Raw genomic sequence first — 25,900 nt, 5'->3', positions numbered from 1 at the left:
AGAAGTCAGTCACAAAAGACTATGTGTTTCCATATATGATTCCATTTATATGAAATGTCCAGAATAGACAAATGCATACAGACAGGAAGTAGATTGGGGCTTCAAGGGGCTGAGGGAAGTGGAGAGGAAGAGGAGTGACGGCTAGTTGGTACATGGTTTCCTTTTGTGGTGACAAAAAGTTCTATATTAACACTGTGAATAAACTAAAACCATTGAATTATGTACTTTAAAAGGGTGAATTTTATGGTATGTGAATTATATCTCAAGAAAAATGTTTTTATAAAACATTTTTCAGTGTTAGCTGACGCTTCTATTGAGACTGCATTGCAGTCTTGCCCAATCACAGTTTCCTCTCTTCCCTTTCAAAATAAATCTCCTGCATGCTAATCTCCATCCCAGAGCCTTCTTCCCAGGAGACCTAGCTTGCGACAGAGGCCCAGGCCCTCAGGTAACTCATTCCCGTCTGCCATGAAATTTGACAAGGGATTCTTGTATACATGTGTAAGATACACTTCTGCTTTCTTTTGCTTTTTCACATGAACAGGCATAAATAATTGGTTTAGCTTTTTAATCATTTAATATACATATATTTGGTTTTATAGTCTAATTGAAAAATAAATTTTAAAATAAATTTTGTCTTTTAAAAAAACTAAAATTATGGGTAATCATTTTTATATTTGGTGTTCAGTTAATATATACCTTATTCTGTTTTGTAATGCCAAGATTTGGTAAGAAATAAATGTTAACTTCATCCTCTAATACATTGATTATGCACCTGATTAGGGCTGTTGTCCTGGCTGTTCCCTCTGCCTAGAAAGCTCTCACCCAGACTCTGCTCAGCTTTGCCCAAGTCTCACTTCTATGAATCCTTCCCCAAGCACTGTGTATAATATTCTCTGGCCCCATGTTTATCCTACCCCTTCAACCCCACTTACTTTGCCCTTCCTTTTCATTTTTCCATAAGCTTTCCTTATCGCCTTCTAGCAGCCTATATAATTTACTTTTTAATTATTTTGTCATCTGTCTGACACCATCGGAATGCAAGTTCCTCCAGGATAGGACTCTCTGACTGTTTTCTTTACTAATATGTTCCAGGTGCCTAAAACAGTGCCTGGCATATGTAGATGCTCACAAAATATTTTCTGAAATAACAAATGAATTGATATTAGAGCAGATTGATTAAGCCGACTATGTCAAGGGATTCACAGAGCCACTAGAAGGACACATGGGACTCAGCACATCGTTGTACTCACAGCTGAGATTTATTACGGAAGCAGAGGAAGGATATATGGCTGATGATAAGGGGAAAAGACAAGCAGAGTCTAGAAGAGTCCACATGCAGACTTCCTTAAGCTATGTCTCTCCCTTGAGGAGAAGAACACACTCTTCACCCAGCAACAAAAATGCAGCAGCATGTGTGAGGTGTTTATGCCTAAAGAAGACCTTTAGAGACTCCACACCCAGAGTATTTATTGGGCAGTGATCATGTAGGCATTTCTGCTTGGCATGTGCCAAAATTTCAGACTTGCAGAATGAAAGTGGATATTCAACATAAACCATATCATGTGTACAAATAGTAGTGTAGGCACAGTGATCCACTTTTATCATTTAGGGCAAGTTTTATCCTAGTATAGAGAACAATTTACTAACCAAGTTCCCAGATAGCAGCCTTTCTAAAATAGCAGCATCAAACCTGCTATGTTTGCTCTTTTCTGGACACCAGTTGACATTAAAATGGATCCTTAAGTCTAACATGAAGTAAAAGAAAATCTTTAATTTATGAAAATATTTCCTAATATAGTTTCTTTTCTGTATAACTGAATGCAGTCATTCCTAGGCAAAATAAGGACTTTTTTATAGACTTCTGATTATTTGATCTTTTAAATGTCATATCATATAAACTGAGTGTAGAGATTTACATTCTTTTTTCTTTTATCCATTTATAGATCTTGGAATTTCTGGTACCACAACAAAAAAGTAAGTGTTTGGAAATTATACGATTTCCTTTTGACAGTATATTTGTATTCATTTGAGACTATCAACCATTTTACTCATTGGAGTAATTATTCATTCTCATGCTAGATAATTTCAGATAATTTCACAATTGGTTTTTATTTCATCCCAGATTTTTGTTGTTATTCTACTGGAAGCTCCAAACTGTTGCTTTGCAATGAAAAGGAATAATCTATTTCAATCTCCGAGATTGTCACTAAGTTATATCTAGAAATATTTGGGAATTGTGGCTTGAATATTTTAATAGCATTACATTCTAGATTCATTACCATAGTTCTAGCTAACATGAATTTTAAAAAGTCTTTCATGGAGTATTAATTGTAAGGAAAGATAGTAAAAATGGTAAACAGTATATTCTTTTTTAGATGTATATTTTGTCGTTGAAATTGAGACATATTTTTCAGTGGATGGTGTCTTACGATCACTGTAAGGCAGGTTGCAGTCATGATACAGTTGTGTGAAACATTCTGCTGAACCCTCTAAGATCCAGAAAGTGCCATCATCAGTGCATCTTAAATTCAACAAAATCGAAGTGTACAGTATATATGATATATTTATTTGCATTTTTAATAACAAATGAATCCAGTTGGATTTTTCTGACATACTTTTCTTTATAGAGGATAGGAAATTCCTATACTTATTGAGGTCCAAACTCTAAATGATTTTTTTTCAAATGCTTTTAAGCTTTCTTAGTTACAGCATGGCAAGATTCCTCTGTAAGTTTTAACTGCTGCTCTTATTACTATACCACTTGACTCAAATAAACTGCTTTTAAACCCAAATAAAATAATCTAAGGAGCCGCACACCATTTTTTTCTGATTTGTGTTTTTTTGTTTGTTTGCTTGTTTTGCATGGTTAATTTTAGGGGAGATCTTCAGTGGAATGCTGGAGAGAAAAAGTTGACTGGTGGAGCCAACTGGCAGCCGAAAGTAGCTCCAGCAACCTGGTCAGCAGGCGTTCCACCAAGTGCACCTTTGGTATGTAGCAGTCAGAGCCCAGGGCAGCGCAGGCAGTTTGCCAGTTTCCAAGTGTGTAAAGTAGGGTGCATTTTGCTAACTTTGCTGCCGACGGTGTACTTATTCCTCTGCATTGAAGAAATATAAGCAAGTGGCACTCCAGCCCAGGGGGCTGCCCTCCATTCTTAGGTATGAAAACATTTGATAGCCTCTATTTTGCTGCGGGAAGTGGGAGAGAGAGTAAATAAGCAAGATGCAAAAACTAAGCAAGATGCAGAAGTTACCAAAATGGAGATTCCAATGACTTTATATTTAATAATGATTATGACCTTTTAAAAATTTTAAATATTTTAATTAATATTTATACTTCCATATTTGTAAAATTATGAAAATGATTTATCAAAAACACTTAATGTCATTGATCATTTTATCTATCTTATCATATTTCTTGCCCAAATTTTCTGATTGTCTTAGTAAGTAATAACTTTTTTTCCTACCAGAAAGATTGGGCAGTTTTGTATTCTGTAAGTTCATTTTAAAATCCTATTACTTTTGCTCACCATTTTAAAAATTGAAACTACTCACACCATCTTTTCTATAAGGTTTAAATAGATTTCATGTCTGTATTTTAAATTTCTATTAATATATTAATACTGCCATTCACTCTGGGAAAGAACACATGACTGGAAATAAAGACTAACTATTGCTTTGTGAAATTTGCTGACACAAAAAGAACGTGTTTTCAGAGTAGCAAACTGTATAATTTTTCTATATGCACTCTGTGTTTAGCAAAACTAAGCTAATCACTGTTTCCCAAACTTACTGGCAGTTTTCCACCTTTGCTTACCACCTCCACCTATCTAAATCAAACCCATCTCTAAGGCTTTCTTGATATTATCCTTTCCTTGTTACCTGAAATAATTCTTAACCATCATTCACCACCGCCAGCCAAACAAACATGCAAGAAGTAAATTAATATAAATTCTAATTTAAAATTTTCTCCCATTCTGTACGTTGCCTGTTCACTCTGATGGTAGTTTCTTTTTCTGTGCAGAAGCTCTTTAGTTTAATTAGATCCCATTTGTCAATTTTGGCTTTTGTTGCCGTTGCTTTTGGTGTTTTAGACATGAAGTCCTTGCCCATGCATATGTCCTGAATGGTATTGCCTAGGTTTTCTTCTAGGGTGTCTATGGTTTTAGGTCTAACATTTAAGTCTTTAATCCATCTTGAATTAATTTTTGTATAAGGTGTAAGGAAGGGATCCAGTTTCAGCTTTCTACATATGGCTAGCCAGTTTTCCTAGCACCATTTGTTAAACAGGGAATCCTTTTCCCATTTCTTGTTTTTGTCAGGTTTGTCAAAGATCAGATAGTTGTAGATATGTGGCATTAGTTCTGAGGACTCTGTTCTGTTCCATTGGTCTATATCTCTGTTTCGGTACCAGTACCATGCTGTTTTGGTTACTGTAGCCTTGTAGTATAGTTTGAAGTTAGGTAGTGTGATGCCTCCAGCTTTGTTCTTTTGGCTTAGGATTGTCTTGGCAATGCAGGCTCTTTTTTGGTTCCATATGAACTTTAAAGTAGTTTTTTCCAATTCTGTGAAGAAAGTCATTGGTAGCTTGATGGGGATGGCATTGAATCTATAAATTACCTTGGGCAGTATGGCCATTTTCACGATATTGATTATTCCTATCCATGAGCATGGAATGTTCTTCCATTTGTTTGTGTCCTCTTTCATTTCGTTGAGCAGTGGTTTGTAGTTCTCCTTGAAGAGGTCCTTCACATCCCTTGTAAGTTGGATTCCTAGGTATTTTATTCTCTTTGAAGCAATTGTGAATGGGAATTCACTCATGATTTGGCTCTCTGTTTGTCTGTTATTGGTGTGGCTCTCTTTACCTATCAATACAGAAATTTAAGGCCCCTCAGCCCACATTTGGAATTCCCCATAACTTGTTTGCTACAAGTCTTTAGTCCCACTTTCGCACTACTCTCTTAGAAAAACTCTCTTGTGCAAGTAGCACTCCAGCCCAGGGAGCTGCCCTCCATTCTTAGGTATGAAACATTTGATAGCCTCTATTTTGCTGTGGGAAGGAGGAGAGAGAGTAAATAAATCTGAATAAAATTCCCAAAGGAAGAAAAAAGCTTTTTTAGAACTGATTTGGTGAGTCTGTTAATACTACATAATGACATTAAATCTCACAATGTAATCTATATTATCATTATCAAAGTAAAGGAATTAATTTTCCTATTCTCTTCTGTGCAGAATTGGAAAGGCCTTATTTGTTGTTCTAAGGAATTTATACTTTCGTGATGTTGCCCTTATCACCAGGATAAAACTTTTGTTTTTTAACAAGTTAGTTTCAGAACAATCACTGGTAGTAGCACAGTCTAAAGTGAGTTAAGGGTATTGGAAGGCAAGGTGGTGAGAACATTAGTATCTGGCAGACAGGCTGTAGGTTAAAAAAGGAAAAAAAAGTTAGCTGGGCACAGTGGCTCATGCCTGTAATCCCAGTACTTTGTGAGGCCAAGGCAGGCGGATCACTTGAGGTCAGGAGTTCAAGACCAGCCATAGCCAACATGGTGAAACCCCATCTCTACCAAAAAAAAAATGCAAAACTTAGCAAGCCATGGTGGCATGTGCCTGTATTCTCAGCTACTCAGGAGGCTGAGGTGGAAGAATCACTTGAACCCAGAAGGAGGAGGTTGCAGTGAGCCGAGATTGTGCTACTACACTCCAGCCGTGGGCGACAATGAGTCCCTGTCTCAAAAAAAACAAAAGGAAAAAACGTTTAGAGCCTGAGTTAGGGTAGAAAGGAAGAGAAGAAGACAAATTTTCAGTTAGAATCCACACAAGTGGGGATTTTTATGGATGAGGCAACTAAGACAGTGGCTGCCCAGTGTATTATTCCGTTTTCACACTGCTGATAAAGACATACCCGAGACTGGGCAATTTACAAGAAAAAGAGGTTTAATGGACTCATGGCTGGGGAGGCCTCACAATCATGGCAGAAGACAAGGAGGAGCAAGTCATATCTTACATGGATAGCAGCAGGCAAAGGAAGAGCTTGTGCAGGGAAACTCCCCCTTATTAAACCATCAGATCTCGTGAGACTTACTCACTATCACCAGAACAGCACAGGAAAGACCTGCCCCTATGATTCAGTTACCTCCCATTGCATCCTTCCCACAACACATGGGAATTCAAGATAAGATTTGGGTGGGGACACAGCCAAACCATGTCATTCTGCTCCCAGCCCCTCCCAAATCTCATATCTTCACATTTCAAAACCAATCATGCCTTCCCAACAGTCCACCAAAGTCTTAACTCATTTCAGCATTAACTCAAAAATCCACAGTCCAGAGTCTCATCTGAGACAAGGCAAGTCTCTTTCACCTATGAGCCTGTAAAATCAAAAGCAAGTTAGTTACTTCCTAGATACAATGGGGGTACAGGCTTTGGGTAAATACCGCCATTCCAAATGGGAGAAATTGGCCAAAACAAAGGGGCTGTAGGCCCCATGCAAGTCCAAAATCCAGTGGGAGAGTCAAATTTTAAAGCTCCAAAATGATCTCCTTTGATGCCAAGTCTTATATCCAGGTCACACATGATGCAAGAGGTGGGCTCCCGGGCCAGGCATGGTGGCTAACACCTGTAATCCCAGCATTTTGGGAGGCCGAGGCAGGCAGATCACAAGGTCAAAAGATCGAGACCATCCTGGCCAACATGGTGAAACCCCATCTCTACTAAAAATACAAAAATTAGCTGCTCATGGTGGCACATGCCTGTAGTCCCAGCTGCTTGGGAGGCTAAGGCAGGAGAATTGCTTGAACCTGGGAGGCGGAGGTTGCAGTGAGCCGAGATTGTGCCACTGCACTCCAGCCTTGTGACAGAGCAAGACTCCACCTGAAAAAAAAAAAAGAGGTGGGCGCCAATGGTCCTCGGGCAGCTCCATCCCTGTAGCTTTGCAGGGTATAGCCCTCCTCCTGGGTGCTTTCACAGGCTGGTGTTGAGTGTCTGTGGCTTTTCCAGGACCATGGTGTAAGCTGTCAGTGGAGCTACCATTCTGGGGTCTGGAGGACAGTGGCCCTCTTCTCATAGCTCCACTTGATGGTGCCCCAGTAGGGACTCTGTGTGGGGGCCCCCATCCCACATTTCCCTCTGCACTGCCCTAACAGAGGTTCTCCATGAGAGCCCTGCCCCTGCAGCAAACTTTTGCCTGAGCATCCAGGTGTTTCCATACATCTTCTGAAATCTATGTGGAGGTTCCCAAACCTCAATTCTTAGCTTCTGTGGCTCAACACCACATGTAAGCTGCCAAGGTTTGGGACGTCCACCTTCTGAAGCAACAGCCCAAGCTGTACCTTGGCCCCTTTGAGTCACAGCTGGAGCAGCTGGGACACTGGGCACCAGGTCCCTAGACTACACACAGCAGAGGGACCCTGGGCCCAGCCCATGAAACCACTTCCCACCCCCTACCCCGTAAACCTCCGGGTCTGTGATGAGAGGGGCTGCTACAAAGTTCTCTGACGTGTCCTGGAGACATTTTCCCCATTGTGTTGGTGATAAACATTCGGCTCCTTGTTACTTATGCAAATTTATGCAGCTGGCTTGAATTTCTCCTCAGAAAATGGGATTTTCTTTTCTGTCACATTGTCAGGCTGCAAATTTTCCAAACTTTTATGCTCTGTTTCTGTTTTAAAACTGATTGGCTTTAATAGCACCCATGTCACCTCTTGAATGTTTAGCAGCTTAGAAATTTATTCCACCAGATACCTTAAATCATCATTCTCAAGTTCAAAGTTCCACAAATCTCTGGGGCAGGGGCAAAATGCTACCAGTCTTTTTGCTAAAACATAACAAGAATCACCTTCACTCCAATTCCCAACAAGTTCCTCATCTCCACCTGAGACCACCGCAGCCCACATTTTCCCATCTTCTTCTGAGCCCTCCAAACTGTCCCAACCTCTGCCTGTTACCCAGTTCCAAAGTTGATGCCTCATTTTGGGGTGGCTTTTCTGCAGCGCTCCACTCTACTGGTACCATTTTTACCATATTAGTTTGTTTTCACACTGCTGATCAAGACATACCTGAGACTGGGCAATTTACAAAAAAAAAAGAGGTTTCATGAACTTACAGTTCCACATGGCTGGGGAGGCCTCACAATCATGGTGGAAGATAAGGAGGAGCAAGTCACATCTTACATGGATGGCAGCAGGCAAAGAGAGAGCTTGTTTGGGGAAACTCCCCCTTATAAAACCATCAGATCTCATGAGACTTATTCACTACCACAAGAACAGCATGGGAAAGACCTGCCCCCATGATTCAATTAACCTCCCACCAGGCCCTCCCACAACACATGGAAATTCAAGATGAGACTTGGGTAGGAAGACAGCCAAACCATATCATCCAGGTTTCTGTGTGAGGCAGTTTGCTAAATAATGAGGCCACTAACCCAGAAGGGAATAAGGGAAAAGCACTTTAAAAGTAATATTAAGTTGAAGAACTTCCTTGGCCATTACCCACCCTGAGATCAAGACTTAACTGTGCAAAGTTAAGAATTCATCAAGTACTTAATTAACAACTGTTTTGCATCTTTAGGATAACAAAGCTGCTGACTGATTGGTAGGCACTTTCACAGACTGAGATTGTCTCATTTTTTTAACCCCAAAACTCTTTATTTTTGTTTATGAAGCAGAAAAATTTTAATTATTGGTAATTAAACCCCAGAACGTGAAATATGGAAAGTTTTAGCATAAAGTATCCACAGCAGCTATGGAAAGAGAAATTAGAACAATAGAAACTATTTGTTACAATAAAGAGTTACATAAAGTTTTATTTCTTTTATTTTACTTAGCATTTTACACCTCAATATAAAGGCTCTCTTATGCATAGTTATTTTATCTTTATTAATTCTTAGTTTTATCTATATTCTTTTACAAATTCACTGCCATTTACTCCATTTATTTTTTACAAAGCTGTTCTTTCCTAACAAAGCTGTGGCTTTGCTTTTACTTAAGAAATTATTCTGAGGGAACTATTCCAGCTTTCTCCGACATACCTTTACACCCTGCCTCCCCAGTTGATCTCTTCCAACCTTCTATTCCTTTATAGTCTCTTTCTAGGAATACTCAAGGAAAAGAAGCTAGAGACACCAGAAACAAGTGCTTCAGAAGCAGCAAAGCAGTGTTTCCAAATTTTCCTTGTAATCTACAGGTCTTTGCTATTGAGAAGGAGATGAAGGATGCAGATTTGGGAAGGGGAATCCTTTTGCTGCCTTTTTAAAGTTTTTATTGATAGATAAGAAGTAAGATTACTTTTCCCCACTTATTCCAAATTTCCCTTAATTGCTTCTTAGAGGTGTAGCTATAACACTTTTCAGATCACAGAACCCAAGTTAGATCTAAAAACCTTAGCAGGACTTGAATATTGAACTACGTCTGCTGGCAGGGCTCTGTCATCATGGCCATCAGGAGCCCTGTGCTTCCTGGGTTACTTATTCCTGTTTTACAGTGCACAGCAGACCTATTAAGTTATTATTATTATTATTATACTTTAATGTGCACAACGTGCAGGTTTCTTACATATGTATACATGTGCCATGTTGGTGTGCTGCACCCATTAACTCATCATTTACATTAGGTATATCTCCTAATGCTATCCCTCCCCACTCCCCCCATCCCACAACAGGCCCCAGTGTGTGATGTTCCCCTTCCTGTGTCCAAGTGTTCTCATTGTTCAATTCCCACCTATGAGTGAGAACATGCGGTGTTTGCTGAGAATGATGGTTTCCAGCTTCATCCATGTCCCTACAAAAGATGTGAACTCATCATTTTTTATGGCTGCATAGTAGTCCATGGTGTATATGTGCCACATTTTCTTAATCCAGTCTATCATTGTTGGACATTTGGGTTGGTTCCAAGTCTTTGCTATTGTGAATAGTGCCACAATAAACATATGTGTCCATGTGTCTTTATAGCAGCATGATTTATAATCCTTTGGGTATATACCCAGCAATGGGATGGCTGGGTCAAATGGTATTTCTAGTTCTAGATCCCTGAGGAATCACAACACTGACTTCCACAATGGTTGAACTAGTTTACAGTCCCACCAACAGTGTAAAAGTGTTCCTATTTCTTCACATCCTCTCTAGCACCTGTTGTTTCCTGACTTTTTAATGATCGCCATCCTAATTGGTGTGAGATGGTATCTCATTGTGGTTTTGATTTGCATTTCTCTGATGGCCAGTGATGATGAGCTTTTTTTCATGTGTCTTTTGGCTGCATGTCTTCTTTTGAGAAGTGTCTGTTCATATCCTTCGCCCACTTTTTGATGGGGTTGTTTGTTTTTTTCTTGTAAATTTGTTTGAGTTCTTTGAGGATTCTGGATATTAGCCCTTTGTCAGATGAGTAGATCGCAAAAATTTTCTCCCATTTTGTAGGTTGCCTGTTCACTCTGATGGTAGTTTCTTTTGCTGTGCAGAAGCTCTTTAGTTTAATTAGATCCCATTTGTCAATTTTGGCTTTTGTTGCCATTGCTTTTGGTGTTTTAGACATGAAGTGCTTGCCCGTGCCTGTGTCCTGAATGGTATTGCCTAGGTGTTCTTCTAGGGTTTTTATGGTTTTCGGTCTAACATTTAAGTCTTTAATCCATCTTGAATTAAGACCTGTTAAGTTTTTATCGAACAAGTGGGAAGATATTTGCAATTCAGACGTGTGCATTTTGCAGGAAGATCACTGTTAAAAGAAAAGCTTTAGACAAAATAAATTTAACAAAGTTGAGCTGGGTGCGATAACTCACCCATATACTCCCAGAAACTGAGGCGGGGGAATCACTTGAGGCCAGGAATTTTAGACTAGCCTGGGCAGCATAGTGAGGCCCCATCGCTAGAAAAATTAAAAAGTTAGCTGGGTGTGGTGGCACATGCCTGTAGTAAGAGCTATATGAGAGGCTGAGGCAGGAGGATTGCTTGAGCCCAAGTGTTTGAGCCTACAGTGAGCTATGATTATGCAAGTTTAACAGAGTTTATTTAAGTGAAGAATGATCCATGAATCAGGTACCTCTCGGAAACAGAAGAGGTTCAGAGAGCTCCAGCACAGCAGTGTGGACCATGAACTTTTATTGGCTGATAGAGAAGTACAACAAAATATATTTGGTTGATCAGAATAGAAGGACCATAATTAGAGGTTAGTTGTTGATCTCTGCTTGATAAAGTCTCCAGTTAGAATCTGTTCGTTGGCAATTTCTGATTGGTAAAGTCTCTAGTTTAATTTTATTATTTATGTTGGGCTTCATTTTGCTTACATGAGAACTCAAGGTGCTAGAGCTGCACCAGTCAAGTGGCATCCCAATTAAAAACTTATCACCACTGAATGTAAGAGTTAATCTACCATTTTAGCAAAATGACTAACTCAGACAATTTCTTCAAACTATTTGACCATTTATTTGATCAGGAATTTCTGCAGGTTCATTTTGCTTTTATAACTAATAAAGCCCTTTTCTCTTTCATAGCCTGAAGTCCTAATGATGCAATTCAGGTCTGGTAAATAGCCTACCACCTACCCTGTTGAAATGATGGGTAAAGCATTAATATGAAATATAATTTTATAGGTATTTTCTTTCCTTTGAAAAAATTTTTATTGAGATAAAATTCACATAACATTTAAATTCACTATTTTAACAACTTAAAGTATACAATTCAATGATTCTTAGTATATTTACAGCATTGTGAAACCATCACCATTATCTAATTTCAGAATATTTCCATCACCCCTAAAAGAAACAGTCCCTTTCAATTTCCCCTTACCCTTAGAGCCTTTTATGCCTGGCTTCTTTTACTTAGCATAACATTTTCTAGGTTTATCCATGTCGAAGCATGTATCAGTACTCCATTTTTATGGCTGAATATATTTCATTTTATGGATATACCACATTTTGTTTATCCATTCATCAGTTGATGAACACTTATGTTGTCTCTATTACACATAATAGATTTTTATTATCATATATGAGTTTCCATATGAGCATATATCCTCAGTTCTATTTGGAATATACCTAGGAATAGAACTCTGGGACATGTGTAAGTCGATGTTTAACTTTTGAGGAACTGCCAAGCGTTTCCATAGCAGCTACATTATTTTACATTGCCACCAGCAATACATAGGGTTTCAAGTTCTCTATATCCTCCCAACAATTGTTATTTTTCATTTCATTATTTATTATATCATTCTAATGAGCATGAAGTGGTATTTCATTGTGGCATTGATATGCATTTCCCTAATGACTAACAATGTTTAACATCTTTTCATGTGTGTATTGGTCATTTGTATATCTTCTTTAGAGAAAGGTCTATTTATGTTGTAGGGGAGGAAAAATTCTTTTTTCCTACTACCCTCCTAGACTCTCTGGCTGGGGCTGTGAACATTGGACTGATCAAAGACAAATTAAAAATAATAAAACAAACAGAAGTTATTAGCACATGCATCATGCTTACACATGGGAGCACTCAGGGTGAGTAACTCAGAGGCTTGATTAGAACATGGGCTTAGATGGCATCTTAGCAAAGGAACAATATATTTTTAGAGAAGTCACAAGACAAAGGAAAAGGACTTTGACTCTCTAAGGTGGCAAATATATGGGAAACTAATGGCAGTTCAAGGCTAATTAGTCAAGTTTGTTTTGCATTTTGTTCTGATGCCCTCTCAGGCTGATTAGGGTCTCAAGTTATCTCTGGTGATGAACTTTTGTCCCTGATAGAGAGGGGAGGAGAAATATCTCTGTAAATTTATGTTCCAAATAGTGAGAATGATGTACTGAAGCCTGAAAAGGCTTCTTTTCAGTTGCCTTCAGCTCAAAGTAATTATTATGCCAAAGTGTCATATTTTGGGGTGGCATATTCTGCTACCCTATAACATCCTTAGCCCATTTTATAATTGGGTTGTTTGTCTTTTTATTATGGAGTTGAAAGAGATCTTTAAATATTCGGGATACTAGATGCTTATCAGATAAATGATTTGCCAATATTTTTATCTCATTCTGTGAGTTAGCTCTTCATTTTCTTGATAGTGTCCTTTGATGCACAAAAGTTCTTAATTTTGATAAACTCCAATTTATCTATTTTTTCTTTTATTACTTGTGCTTTTGGTGTCATATTTTTAAAAACTATTGCCTTAATCATAGGTCTTGAAATTTTTTACCTGTTTCTTTCCAGGAGTTTTATAGTTTTACCTCTTACATTAAATTTTTGACCTATTTTGAGCTCATTTTTTTATATGATAGGGGTCCAAATTTATCGTTTTGCATGTGGAAGTTCAGTTGTCTCAGAATCATTTGTTTAAAGGACTATTCTGGCTGGGTACAACAGCTCATGCCTCTAATCCCAGTACTTTGGAAAGCTAAGATGTATGGATTACTTGAGCTCAGGAGTCTGAGACTAGCCTGGGCAACATAATGAGACTCTATCTCTACAAAAAATAAAATAAAATTAGCCGGGTGCAGTGGCATGCACCTGTGGTTCCACCTACTCAGGAGGCTGAAATTAGAGGATTGCTTGATCCAGGGAAGTAGAGAATCACTTGAGCCAGGGAACTAGAGGCCGCAGTGAGCCATGATCATGCCACTGCACTCCAGCCTCGGTGACAGAGCAAGATCCTGTATATATATATATAAAAAAAAAAAAGAAAGAAAAGAGAAAGAAAGAAAGGAAGAGCCTATTCTTTCTTGATTAATTGGTTTTGATAACCTTGTCAAAAATTAATTGACCATCTGACATATTGGGCTGGATAATTTAAGAAAGAGAAAAAAAAATTAACCATAGAGGTATGGGTTTATTTCCAGACTTTTTATTTGCTTGTGTTGATCTATATGTCTGTCTTTATGCTAGTACCACACTGTTTTGATTAATATGCCTTTGTATTAAGTTTTGAAACCAGGAAGTGTGATTCCCCCAAATTTGTTCTTTTTCAAAACTGTTTTGGCTATCCTGGTTCTCTTGCATTTTTATATAAATTTTAGGTTCAGATTATCCATTTCTCCAAAAAAAAGTGGTTGAAATTTTGATAGGGATTTCATTGAATCTGTGTAGCAATTTGCAGATTATTGCCATCTTAATATTAAGTCTTCCAACCCATGAACAAAGGGTGTCTTTCCATTTATTTAGTTCTTCTTTAATTTCTTTCAACAATGTTCTATAGTTGCAGTGTTCAAGTCTCATACTTCTGTTAAATTTATTTTTTAATATTTTATTGTTGATGCTATTATAAATGGAACTGTTTTCATAATTAAATTTTTTGATTGTTCATTGCTAGTTCCACAGGAACACTGCACTGAGTTTTGTATATTGGTCTTGTATCCTGCAACTTTGAAGAACATGTTTATTAGCTTTGACAGTTTTGTTGTATATGGATTCTTTAGGGATTTCTGTATATAAGAAAGATTGTGCCATCGATGAATAGAGATAGTTTCATTCTTTCTTTCCCACCTGGATGCCATTTCTTGCTTTTTCCTGCTAACTGCCCTGACTTAGAACTTTCATAACCTCCTTGTCTTGTTTTTAGGTAGAAAGTTTTCAGTCATTTTTTTTCAGTCACTAAGTATGATGTTAGCTGTGGGCTTTTGTAGATACCCTTTATTGGGTTGAGGAATTTCCCTGCTATTTCTAGTTTGTTGAGTATTTTTTGTCATGAAAAGCTGTTGGACTTTGTCAAATGCTTTTCTGCATCTATTGAGATGATCATTGTTGTGATTTTCCCTTATTCATTTTTGAGGTCTCTCTTAGGAAAGTGGCTGCAAACTCTAACCCTGCCCTGACAGGCCTCAAAAGCGGGTTGCTGTTTACAGTGTGTTTTTCATGGGATACTTCTTTATTGTGGTGGGAAGCCTCATGTCTAAGATGTCTCTTTCACAGGAAGCTTGTTTATACTGGCAAATGCCCTTGTGGCTCTTGTCTAACTTGTGTTGTTTATTTCTACCGAGATAGCCACTCTCTAAGAGAACTTGACCTGCAAAGAAGTTAGGTGTCAGTCAAGTGAGACACAGAGGAGGCATACAATAAAACACATGAAATTACAGAATCTGTAAGTAATAAAAGTTACAGATCCCAGGGAGAAGAGGGCAGCATGCCAAAGGGAAGTGGGGAGCCATCCAGGACACATGTGTTCAACCAGTGGGTAGGAGCAAAAGAGAGTGAGAGTGAGGGATCTGTGGGCCAAGTCCTTTATTGGGGTCCAGGATATCACCTAAGCAGGTTTCCCACAGGAATTTAATTGGTAGGTTTACAGCAAGCAGGCACAAGTTCCATGGAATGATGCTGTGACTGAGAGTTGGTTGTTGTGGCATATATGCACAGTTAGCTCTGCAGAGTGTGGGGGACAGTAGGGTAAATCAAGTAGGTTGTATCTAGCTATCCCATAGGGAAGGTGATGGTATGAAGCAGATATCTAGATGACCACCTTAAGGAACTGGGAGGAGGCAGAGAACTAGAAATTGTATCAAGAGTGACTAAGCCCTGCTTCTGATATGAGAAAATTAAAGGTGTATCCAAAATAGATGCTGAGATAACATAAATTATAAGAGTTAACTATAATCATGTAATTTTTTTCTTTTATTCTATTAATATGGTGTATTGCATTGGTTAATTTTCATATATTAAGCCAACCTTGCATTCCTGGGTAAACATGGTGTATAATCTTTTAATATGCTGCTGGATCCGGTATGCTAGTATTTTGTTGAGAATTTTTTCATCAACAGTCATAAGGAATATCGCGCTGTAGTTTTCTTTTGTTTGTGATTTCTTTGTTTGCCTTTGGTGTCAGGGTAATACCAGCATCAAAGAATGATTAGAAAGTGTTACCTTTTCTTTATTTTAAAAAGCTTGAGAAGAATTGGTATTAATTCTTTATACATTTGGTAGAATTCACCAATGAAGATATCTAGTTCTGGGTTTTTCTTTGATGGAAGTTTTTTGTTGTTGTTATTGGTGTTTTTTTAGAGACAGGGTCTCACTTTGTCCACAGGCTGAAGTACAGTGGTGCTATTACAACTCACTGCATTCTCAAGCTCTGGACTGAGGCTGTCCTCCCACCTCAGCCTCCCGAGTAGCTAAGACTACAGGCACACACCACCAAAAATTAGGCCCAGCTAACTTCTAAAAAATTTTTTGTGGAGATGGGTTCTTGCTATGTTGCCCATACCGCTATGTTGCTGGTCCTAAACTCCTGGCCTCAGTGATTCTCCTGCCTCAGCCTCCTGATATGCTGGGATTACAGGCATGAGCCACCACATCCACCTAAAAACCTTGCTTAATATAAATTAGAGCCATATAGAAAGATTAGAACAATCCTCAAATGTCTAACCCAATACCATTAGAGGATATAATGATAGGAAAAGACAAGCTTAGGGAAGTTTGACTCATTTCCAGGGAGGATGGGTCTAAAAAGATACAGAGGAAGCCCAATGTTATGAGCAAACTGCAAGCCGGCAAGTCCAAATGACGCTATAACAGAGAACATCAAGTCAGTAATCTTGTTTATATCATTGATGTGGTGCTAGAAACATTTTCCTTTGTAAATTTAAAACTGAAATTTGAGATTTTCTTTACATATCCACTCATACATATTTGGCATGCATTCACTTTAAAATTCTGTCATTTTAAAACCAAATTATGTTCGGCTTGGTACAGTGGCTCATGCCTGTAATCCCAGCATTTTGGGAGGCCAAGGCAGGAGGACTGCTTGAGGCCAGGGGCTTGAGACCAGCCTACGCAGCATAGCATGACCCATCTCTACAAAAAAAATTTTAAAAATTGGTCAGCCATGGCAGCATGTGCCCATGGTCCCAGCTATTCAGTAGGCTGAAGTGGGAGAATTGCTTGAGTCCAGGAGTTCGAGGCTGCAGTGAGCTGTGATCATGCCATCGTACTCCAGCCTGGGCAATGCAGTGAGACCCCATCTTTAAAATAAATAAATAAAAACCAAATTATATTGTTCTTTTTGTTTGTTTATTGTCGTGCGCGTGTTTGTGTGTTTTTGTGTTATTTGTATGTGTATGTCTGTCTGTCTATCTGTGTAGCAAGGAGCTGTACCTCCAACCAGTTCAGTTCCTCCTGTTGCCGGGGCTCCATCGGTTGGACAACCTGGAGCAGGATTTGGAATGGTGAGTGATGACCTGTGCTAAAAATTGTAATCAACATTTCTAAATAATTTGCCAAATCCTAAATTACTAAGTATTCCTACAGAATATAATTTTTCCCAAAACACAGTAAGTAAAACTTAAAAAGTTGTCATCTGCTTTAAACCTTAGGTAGTCTACACATGAAGTGATAAAATGAGTTATAAAATACTTATGTTCTACCATCAAATTAATTTCTATAGTACATTGTTATATCATTTTTGCTATAAAATTTACAAAATATAGTATTAGCCCAATCATCAAAATCAACCCTTAATTATTATACTAGGACTTTTTACTCACCAATTTTACCAGCCAATTTTAGGACCATCTTTCAAAAAGAAACAAATTTTTCTCTTTCCAAGAATTATGCTTACAGAAGATGAATAAACAACAACAAAGCTTGGTTGGAATGGGGATACCGTGTGGCCAACCAGGCTTATGCTACCCACCCACCTTAGCGACTCTCTCCCTCACAGTACAGCCTCACATTATCCCTAATTAAAATTACAAATTATACTTCCTTATAGTCCTGGATTCCTCAAATATTGTCAGAAGTACACAAAAGCAATAAATGTCAGGATAGTGCCCTAGTGAGTTCCACTCATGCTCTGAACCACTCTCCATTCTTCCTCCTCAGCCTCCTGCTGGGACAGGCATGCCCATGATGCCTCAGCAGCCGGTCATGTTTGCACAGCCCATGATGAGGCCCCCCTTTGGAGCTGCCGCTGTACCTGGCACGCAGGTCAGTTTCTTCAATGTCCACAAGTCAGTGACATTAACTAATAAGTGTAAAACATTGGTGTAGCAAACTGTTTAAAAAGTGTTTTTACCTAATGTAATCCTCATACCTGTTGCTTCAGAAGTAAAGGGAGCATGGAAGACAGATCTGCAAAAGTGTGAGATTTGGGGGGGAAAAAGTGATGGAAATAACTCACTGTCTAAAGATCCCTCCATTCTCTTCCTACTTAATTCAAATTGGTTCCTGAGAACATCCAGATATTCAGGGCATGCAAGGCATGTGTCCCAGAGAAATGAGAGAAATGAGTGCTTCTGGTCTGTAGTTTTAGTATGTGTTCCCAGCATTAGCCAGAAAGGTTGGCAGCACAGTCCTCCAGACTGCCATGTCCACCCAAGACTCGTGACACTAACTGCAATAAGTTTGCCGAACTGCAAAGTCTGTGAGAATACTCCCTTTAAGAATCTCCTCACTCCAGACGCAAGACACATATTTGTGAGTCCCCAGGGCCACCCCCACTTTGGACTAGCTGGCTACAAATTCGAGGTTTTTCCATGGCCAGGTTAGATAGTTTCCTAGAATGATTCACAGAACTCAGGAAAGTACTAAACTTATAAGAGTTTTATTGTAGTAAAAGGATACAAATTAGATCCAGTTATAGGAAGAGATCCATAAACATCATCTGGGAAAGTTCTAAACATGAAGCTTCTTTGTCCTCAGAGGTGGGTTCTCCTGTGGGCATCGTCATGTGACAGTACACATGCAGTATCGCAAGCTCACCTGAGCTTCAGCATCCAGCATTTATTGATGCTTCATTATGTAGGATTGGTTGGTTGAATTGTTACCCATTTTGTGGGACTCAATCTTCAACCCCTGTTCCTCCCTGAAGATCAGGCTGGTTTCATGTGGCCCAAAGACCCAGCCCTAAAATCACATGGTTGGGCTTTCTGTCTCCACTCTGAGTCACCTTGTTAGCATAAACTGTCAGGTGTTGTTCCCAGAGCCCACCTTGAATAACAAAGACATGCCTATCATTTGAGAAATTATAAGGATTTAGAGGTTCCCTTTCTGGGCAAAGGAAAAATCCTCATTTTAGGTAAAGCTAAATTCCTTACTACACACTGTGCTACTTACCCTTCAAAAATGCCAAAATATATTACACTTTGTTGAACTGTTTTGCTGCTAGTGGTGCTAGTCTTAGTGATGAATCATGCTTTCCTGATTCCTCTTTTAAATTGTCTGGCCAAGGTGATGTTACATGTAGAACCAAAGAAGTTTTCATCATGAGAAATTGACTTGGATGGGGTCAGGACACCAAATTACTACTTTGGTAGCAGCATGCTTTACAAACTAGAGCAAATATCTCAAATATATTTTAATGATATGAGTAAATGTTTTCAGTCCTATAATATTTTTAACTTATCAAATCAGTATTTATACTGTCTTATCCATGGAATACCTGCTGCTGTGAACTTTCTGAGTATACTTTAATCCCTTTTGCTTCCTTGATGCATCTCTAAATCCATTGACCTGTTCCCAAAATTTCCTTTCAGCTTCTTCACTTTGCCCCTCAAAAGCAACAGGGACCAAGAGAAAGAATGGTGGATGTTGAAAGACAGAAATTTAGAATGTGAGAAGCCCTAGCCTTCATGGCCATTACTGGCCATAACTGGCTTCAGGAGAAATTTTCTAGTCTATGTGAAGACTGGTGAACCCTGTGTAGTGTTGTTATGGGGACAGTCAGGAAGGTTTTGGGTATAATGGCTGAGGTTAAGTATAACTTAGATATACTTAAATTCTAAGGGATCTCATTTATCATAAATGTTTCCTTGATGTTTGAATAGATCCATAACTATCATCTTTTTGGAAAAAAAGAAATATTTCTGTTATTATGCACTTGGAACAATGTTACTGAGATTTCTTTTAACCTTATTGTGTTTGATATTCTGAAAGCTTCAGAAATAAATAAATATAATTTTATTACTTAAAGCAGTTGTTTTTATTGTGTAATACCAATGTTAGCAACAATTTATTTACTTAATTAGAAGAATGAAAATGAAAAATGGATAGTATGATGGAAATACATTGTTTTAATCAGTAATTGAATTCATAATAAGCCAGGTAATGATACACCATATTTATGTAATTTTTAGATTATATTTCCTATATCAGAGAAGAAGCATAATTATACTAGATAATAAAATAAATGTGAGTTTGTAGCTTCAGAAAACAAAGTAGTTTTTTTATTACTGGTGCCTGGACTATCCCAGCATTCTTTCATTGGCTGGTATCATGATATTGTCATCTCACCTAATTATCAATTATGGACCAATCGTTGAATTGATTTAAGGAAGTTCAAGCCTTACTTTATTTATATATATATATCTCTCTCTATGAAACAGATCCCAGGTTTTTTGTTTTTTTTGTTTTTTTTTTTTTTTTTGCTTATTTGTTTATTTGAGATAGGTTCTCACTCTGTTGCCCAGGCTGAAGTGCAGTGGTGCAATCATAGCTCACTGCAGCCTTGAACTCCTAGGCAACAGGGATCCTCTCACCTCAGCCTCTCGAGTAGCTGGGACCACAGATGCAAGCCACTGTGCCCAGCTAAGTTTTTTTTTATTATTTTTTGTAGAGATGAGGCCTCGCCTTGTTGCCCAGGGTGGTCTCGAACTCCTGGCCTCAAGTGATCCTCCTGCCTCGGCCTCCCAAAGTGCTGGGATTTTACAGATGTGAGCCATCACACCCAGCCCGTATCCCAGTTTTAAACATGGAAATTTGACAGATAGATAATATAATTAGTCAGTAGTTTCTGGACATAGGACCAAATCTCAAAATCCATACTTCTGGAACTCTGTTCACTGAACTAATAAAAATATACATCACTGCCCCACAGTCCCAGCATTTTACTACAAGCATAGGAGATTAATTAGACTCAAAGACTAGATGTCAACTATTACTCTATAAACTATATGAGATTTTTCAAGACCTTGTATCCTGTAAAAGTCAGCTCCCAGAAGTTATATCTGTGACACAATGAAAAAATAATTTAGATTCTGGTTAAACAGAAACAAGGCAAGTTAATTATTTGTTACTTTTGCAACAAGTCCAATATGATTCTTTCCTATAGTATTTAATAATTAGTTTTGGCCTTCTCTTAGACCTGAATAGATTGCATTAGAATTTAGTGGCATTCACTACCAGGAAACTATTTGGTCATGTGAAACAAACAGTGCCCTCAAACTTGACTGATTTTCACTTAAAATAATGTATATGAAATTCTAGTATATTTAGCTAATAAGTGTAAGTAATTTCTTAAATAGCTTTCCGCAAACCGTTTCCTATTTTTCCTTCAAATTCACTCTCACTACAGGAAAAGCCACTTAAATAGATTTATTAGTTTAGAGGTACTAATGACTGAAAGTAAAAATGCTTTTGTATAGAGAAAACGGTTGTTTGTTTGTTTTACTGTTTGTTCATAATATCTTTATGTTACTAGTGTTTCACATCTTCCCTAAGTCATATCCATATTGTTCTACTGGAGTCCCCAAATTTTACTTTGGCTAAATCTGATGTCAGAGAAGTTCAAGAAAGCCAAATATCAGTTGAAGTGTATTTTACCAGTCCAGAATTAAACACAACTCTGTGACTATGTAGAACAAGTAGATTTCATAAGCCTTTAACCATCTAATCTTCTGCAGGTTTGTTTTCTTTGATATGTGTTCTGCCTAATGCTTCTCTCTCTCTCTCTCTCTCTCTCTCTCTCTCTCTCTCTCTCTCCCCCCCCCCACTTCCCCCCATGTCTCATTCTCTCTCTGCTTTCTATTCCTGCTCTTTGGGGCTGGCTTTTTCCCATTAGCTTTCTCCAAGCCCTACACCTGCCTCTCAGAGTCCCAAGAAACCTCCAGCAAAGGACCCATTAGCGGATCTTAACATCAAGGATTTCTTGTAAACAATTTAAGGTATCTAATATTGAGCTTTTCCTGTAGGCTTGTAATAATGAGCTATACAATGCTTAGCTATTTCAGAGGTACTCATTATTTCTGCGTTTTGAATAGCTGTGTATAATAGTAATAATTTGAGTGTTTATACTTTTAATTTTGATATTAAAAGCTATCTTTAAGAGTTTTTTAAATCTTAATTTATGTAACTAGGAGGGAAAGTAACCTCCAAATTGTCCTTATCCTGGAAAGCACAACGATTAGCTTTAATAAAGCAAAAAGGTGCCCAAGCTACTTGGTAAATTAGAAAATTACCACTTTATTACATGATGACTTGAATTTATAGACAGCTAACATTTATACTATTGCATTTAGAAATCATCTAAGAATATATTTGACTGCATAATTGTATTTTTATTTTGTTTATCCTTCTTTTGCCTCATAAAGCTTAGATTATTACCCTTTACATTTCTACATTCAAGCAGAGTTTTAAATTTCTAATGTTCTAGTTTTAAATTTCACAAATTTCATATAATTTATGAAATGACTCATGCTGAAGTTATGGAAGGAAACGAATGAAAGAAAAATGTTTACTGTTGACCCCAGCACCTAACACAGTGGGTAGGTTCTCAACAAATCCTTGCTGAATGGACGAACATAATTTGCACGGTACTTTTCACATCCACTTCTCAATAGGAGAACAGTCATGTGAGATAAACTATCCAGATATTTTTTGTCTCCATTTCACAGCTAAAAGAACTGATCCTTGGGCATTAAGGAATTTGCCCAGGGTCCCACAGGGAAGAATTGTAAGAGGCTCAGTGTTTTCGGACTCTCGTCCAATGTTGTTTTCAGTATGCACCTGCTGTGCTACATATATTTCTTAAAACCCTGGACATGGATGAAATTGGAAACCATCATTCTCAGTAAACTATCGCAAGAACAAAAAACCAAACACCGCATATTCTCACTCATAGGTGGGAATTGAACAATGAGATCACATAGACACAGGAAGGGGAATATCACACTCTGGGGACTGTGGTGGGGTGGGGGGAGGGGAGAGGGATAGCATTGGGAGATATACCTAATGCTAGATGACGAGTTAGTGGGTGCAGCGCACCAGCATGGCACATGTATACGTATGTAACTAACCTGCACAATGTGCACATGTACCCTAAAACTTAAAGTATAATAATAATAATAATAATAAACCCTTCCTTAATGTCTACTAAGATTTTTGTGGATTCTTGATTTGTTTTTTTTCTTATACAAGATTAATGATGTATTATTTTAAGGTATTAACATCTCAGTCAAGTAAACTCTCCTTATGCCCAACTTTTCTATTCCACTTTGGATTGGCTAATGTAGACATAAGTGAGACAATGAACACTTAATAGTTTCAGGAGTGACCAAGGAAACTGCATAGAGCAGCCTGTATTCACCTCTTACTTAGTAAATGTTGCCCTAATCATATGCCAGGAACTTTGATAAGTACAGGAAATAGATATGCTTGAGACAGTCCTTGCCTGAGAGAGACAGAGAGAGACAAAGAGAAAGAGAGACAGAGACAGACAAAGACAGAGACACAGAGAGAATTACTATTTTATGAAGAGTTATCTATGCAGCTAAGCCTTAAGACCCCACAAATGTTTCCAGCAGAAATGAATGATGCATGAATTAGCCAGGGAGATGAGTGGGAGGTGGCTGAGGAAAGGCATCGGGTCGCCAGGGATCTCTCTGTTCTCTTCTATTCTGTCACTGGTTCAGCTGTTTAGTAAGTGACTCATTGAACACCATAACTGAATACATGAAAAAATAATGTAAGGTCATTGCCATGCCCCCTTTTTCTTTAGCTGCCCTTTTTAAAGGTTAGCTGCTCTTAGATACTGAATGCTATACCGAATGTCCTGCTACTAAAATTTCTAATATGTATCTAAATTCAAATTTTTGTTGATATAATTATTATCTAAAATGAAACTATACATCAAAAGTTTTTTTTTAATTTTTGGCTAAACTTTAAAAATTTTAAGCTTGTTTTAAAGAGCTATGAAAAGTATGTAAATTTGAATTTGTCCATGCAGAGACCTTTTTATGTAAAAGTTGTTTTCAGAAACTATGAAGTAAAATTGCAAGGGAGGTAAAATGTTTGAGGACTATGTAATAATCTTGTTTTCTAATTCTAATTTTTGTTTTCTTTACAGCTGCAATATTTGTGACTGAATAGGAAAATAAATGAGTTTGGAGACTTCAAATAAGATTGATGCTGAGTTTCAAAGGGAGCCACCAGTACCAAACCCAATACTTACTCATAACTTCTCTTCCAAAATGTGTAGCACAGCCGTGAAAGTGAACATTAGGAATGTGTACTACCTTAGCTGTTATCCCTACTCTTGAAATTGTAGTGTATTTGGATTATTTGTGTATTGTACGATGTAAACAATGAATGGATGTTACTGATGCCGTTAGTGCTTTTCTGGACTTCGCCTGAGGACAGATGATGCAGCTGTTGTGTGGTGAGCTATTTGGAAAGACGTGTCTGTGTTTTTGAAGGTTTCAATGTACATATAACTTTTGAACAAACCCCAAACTCTTCCCATAAATTATATTTCTTCTATCTATTCTTCTGTATCTCTGTTACAAGCGTAGTGTGATAATACCAGATAATAAGGAAAACACTCATAAATATACAAAACTTTTTCAGTGTGGAGTACATTTTTCCAATCACAGGAACTTCAACTGTTGTGAGAAATGTTTATTTTTGTGGCACTGTATATGTTAAGAAATTTTATTTTAAAAAATATAAAGGTTAACATCCATAATAAATACTTCTCTTTGAAGCTACCTTATCAAGAACGAAAAATCGTATGGGAAGAATCCCCTATTTATCACTGCTATATTAAAATATATATATTTTAATTATATTTGACAGGTTTTGCATCTAAATTGACCTATTTATTCATTCTTGATTAAATGCACTGGAAAGTAAAGGGTCTGTTTGTATCATGTTCATGAAAATGCGGTTAGAGAGGTGCTATTCAAGTGATTCTGAAGGCACCCCAAGGTATATCTGTAATTTAAAGATTACTGCAAATATCTTTACTTTACTGTGGGTTTTTAGTACATCTGTTAATTTAGTATTTCTTTGTGTGTTTTGTAGACTAGTGTTCTTCCATTCTTCAACTGAGCTCAAAGTAGGTTTTGTTGTAACATTGTGATTAGGATTTAAACTAATTCAGAGAATTGTATCTTTTACTGTACATACTGTATTCTTTAAGTTTTAATTTGTTGTCATACTGTCTGTGCTGATGGCTTGGCTTAAGATTTTGATGCATAAATGAGGTCACTGTTGATCAGTGTTGCTAGTAGCTTGGCAGCTCTTCATAAAAGCATATTGGGTTGGAAAGGTGTTTGCCTATTTTTCAAATTATTTAATAGATGTATGGTACCATTTAAAAGTGGTTGTATCTGAATTTACTGTGGGGATAACATACACTGTAATGGGGAAAAATTACCTAAAACCAATTTCAAAATGGCTTTCTTTGTATTTCAGTTTAAAAACCCAGTGCATGTACGCCCTCTGAGATGCAATAAACACCTTGAACAAAGAAATGCAAACATAACGTTTCTCTCTTTGATTATGTTTGGGAAAAAGGTCTGTTTCAAATGACACACACAGCAGACAAAATACGGAAGATTTTAAAATGCTGTTCATGCCAATAGAGTTTTGATTATTTTATAAAAAATTAAAAACAAGGAAAAAGAGCAACTTTAACAAGGCTTCATTAAACTTGGGTCTCTGTAACTGCTGCCAAATGAATTGAAATTCCATATTTCAAAATGTATATGTATTTTTATGGTGAACTTTCTTTTATTTATTTTTTTAATTGTACTTTAAGTTCTAGGGTACATGTGCACAATGTGCAGGTTTGTTGTTACATATGTATACATGTGCCTTGTTGGTGTGCTGCACCCATTAACTCGTCATTTACATTAGGTATATCTCCTAATGCTATCCCTGCCCCCTCCCCCCACCCCACAACAGGCCCCGGTCTGTGATGTTCCCCTTCCTGTGTCCAAGTGTTCTCATTGT

The 25,900-nt window shown here is 37.7% G+C and overlaps 1 protein-coding gene across 31 annotated transcripts in view; it reads left to right on the top strand.

Moving 5' to 3' along the window:
* Nucleotides 1-25,430, top strand: part of SNAP91 (synaptosome associated protein 91) — a 157,725-nt gene extending 132,295 nt beyond the window's left edge. For all 31 annotated transcript variants that reach the window (XM_054686123.2, XM_054686111.2, XM_054686116.2 and 28 more), the window contains 6 exons: nucleotides 1,947-1,977; nucleotides 2,880-2,991; nucleotides 17,035-17,118; nucleotides 17,774-17,878; nucleotides 21,729-21,831; nucleotides 24,012-25,430. In XM_054686123.2, the coding sequence (XP_054542098.1) occupies nucleotides 1,947-1,977; nucleotides 2,880-2,991; nucleotides 17,035-17,118; nucleotides 17,774-17,878; nucleotides 21,729-21,821 (425 nt within the window). In that variant the 3' untranslated portion in view covers nucleotides 21,822-21,831; nucleotides 24,012-25,430. The remainder of the gene's footprint in view (nucleotides 1-1,946; nucleotides 1,978-2,879; nucleotides 2,992-17,034; nucleotides 17,119-17,773; nucleotides 17,879-21,728; nucleotides 21,832-24,011) is intronic.
* Nucleotides 25,431-25,900: the final 470 nt, after the last annotated feature.

The sequence above is a fragment of the Pan troglodytes genome, chromosome 5 (assembly GCF_028858775.2).
Source record: "Pan troglodytes isolate AG18354 chromosome 5, NHGRI_mPanTro3-v2.0_pri, whole genome shotgun sequence".
Taxonomy (NCBI): Eukaryota; Metazoa; Chordata; class Mammalia; order Primates; family Hominidae; genus Pan; species Pan troglodytes.
The sequence above is the reverse complement of the archived record's forward strand: the minus strand, read 5'-3'. Positions and strand labels throughout refer to the sequence as shown.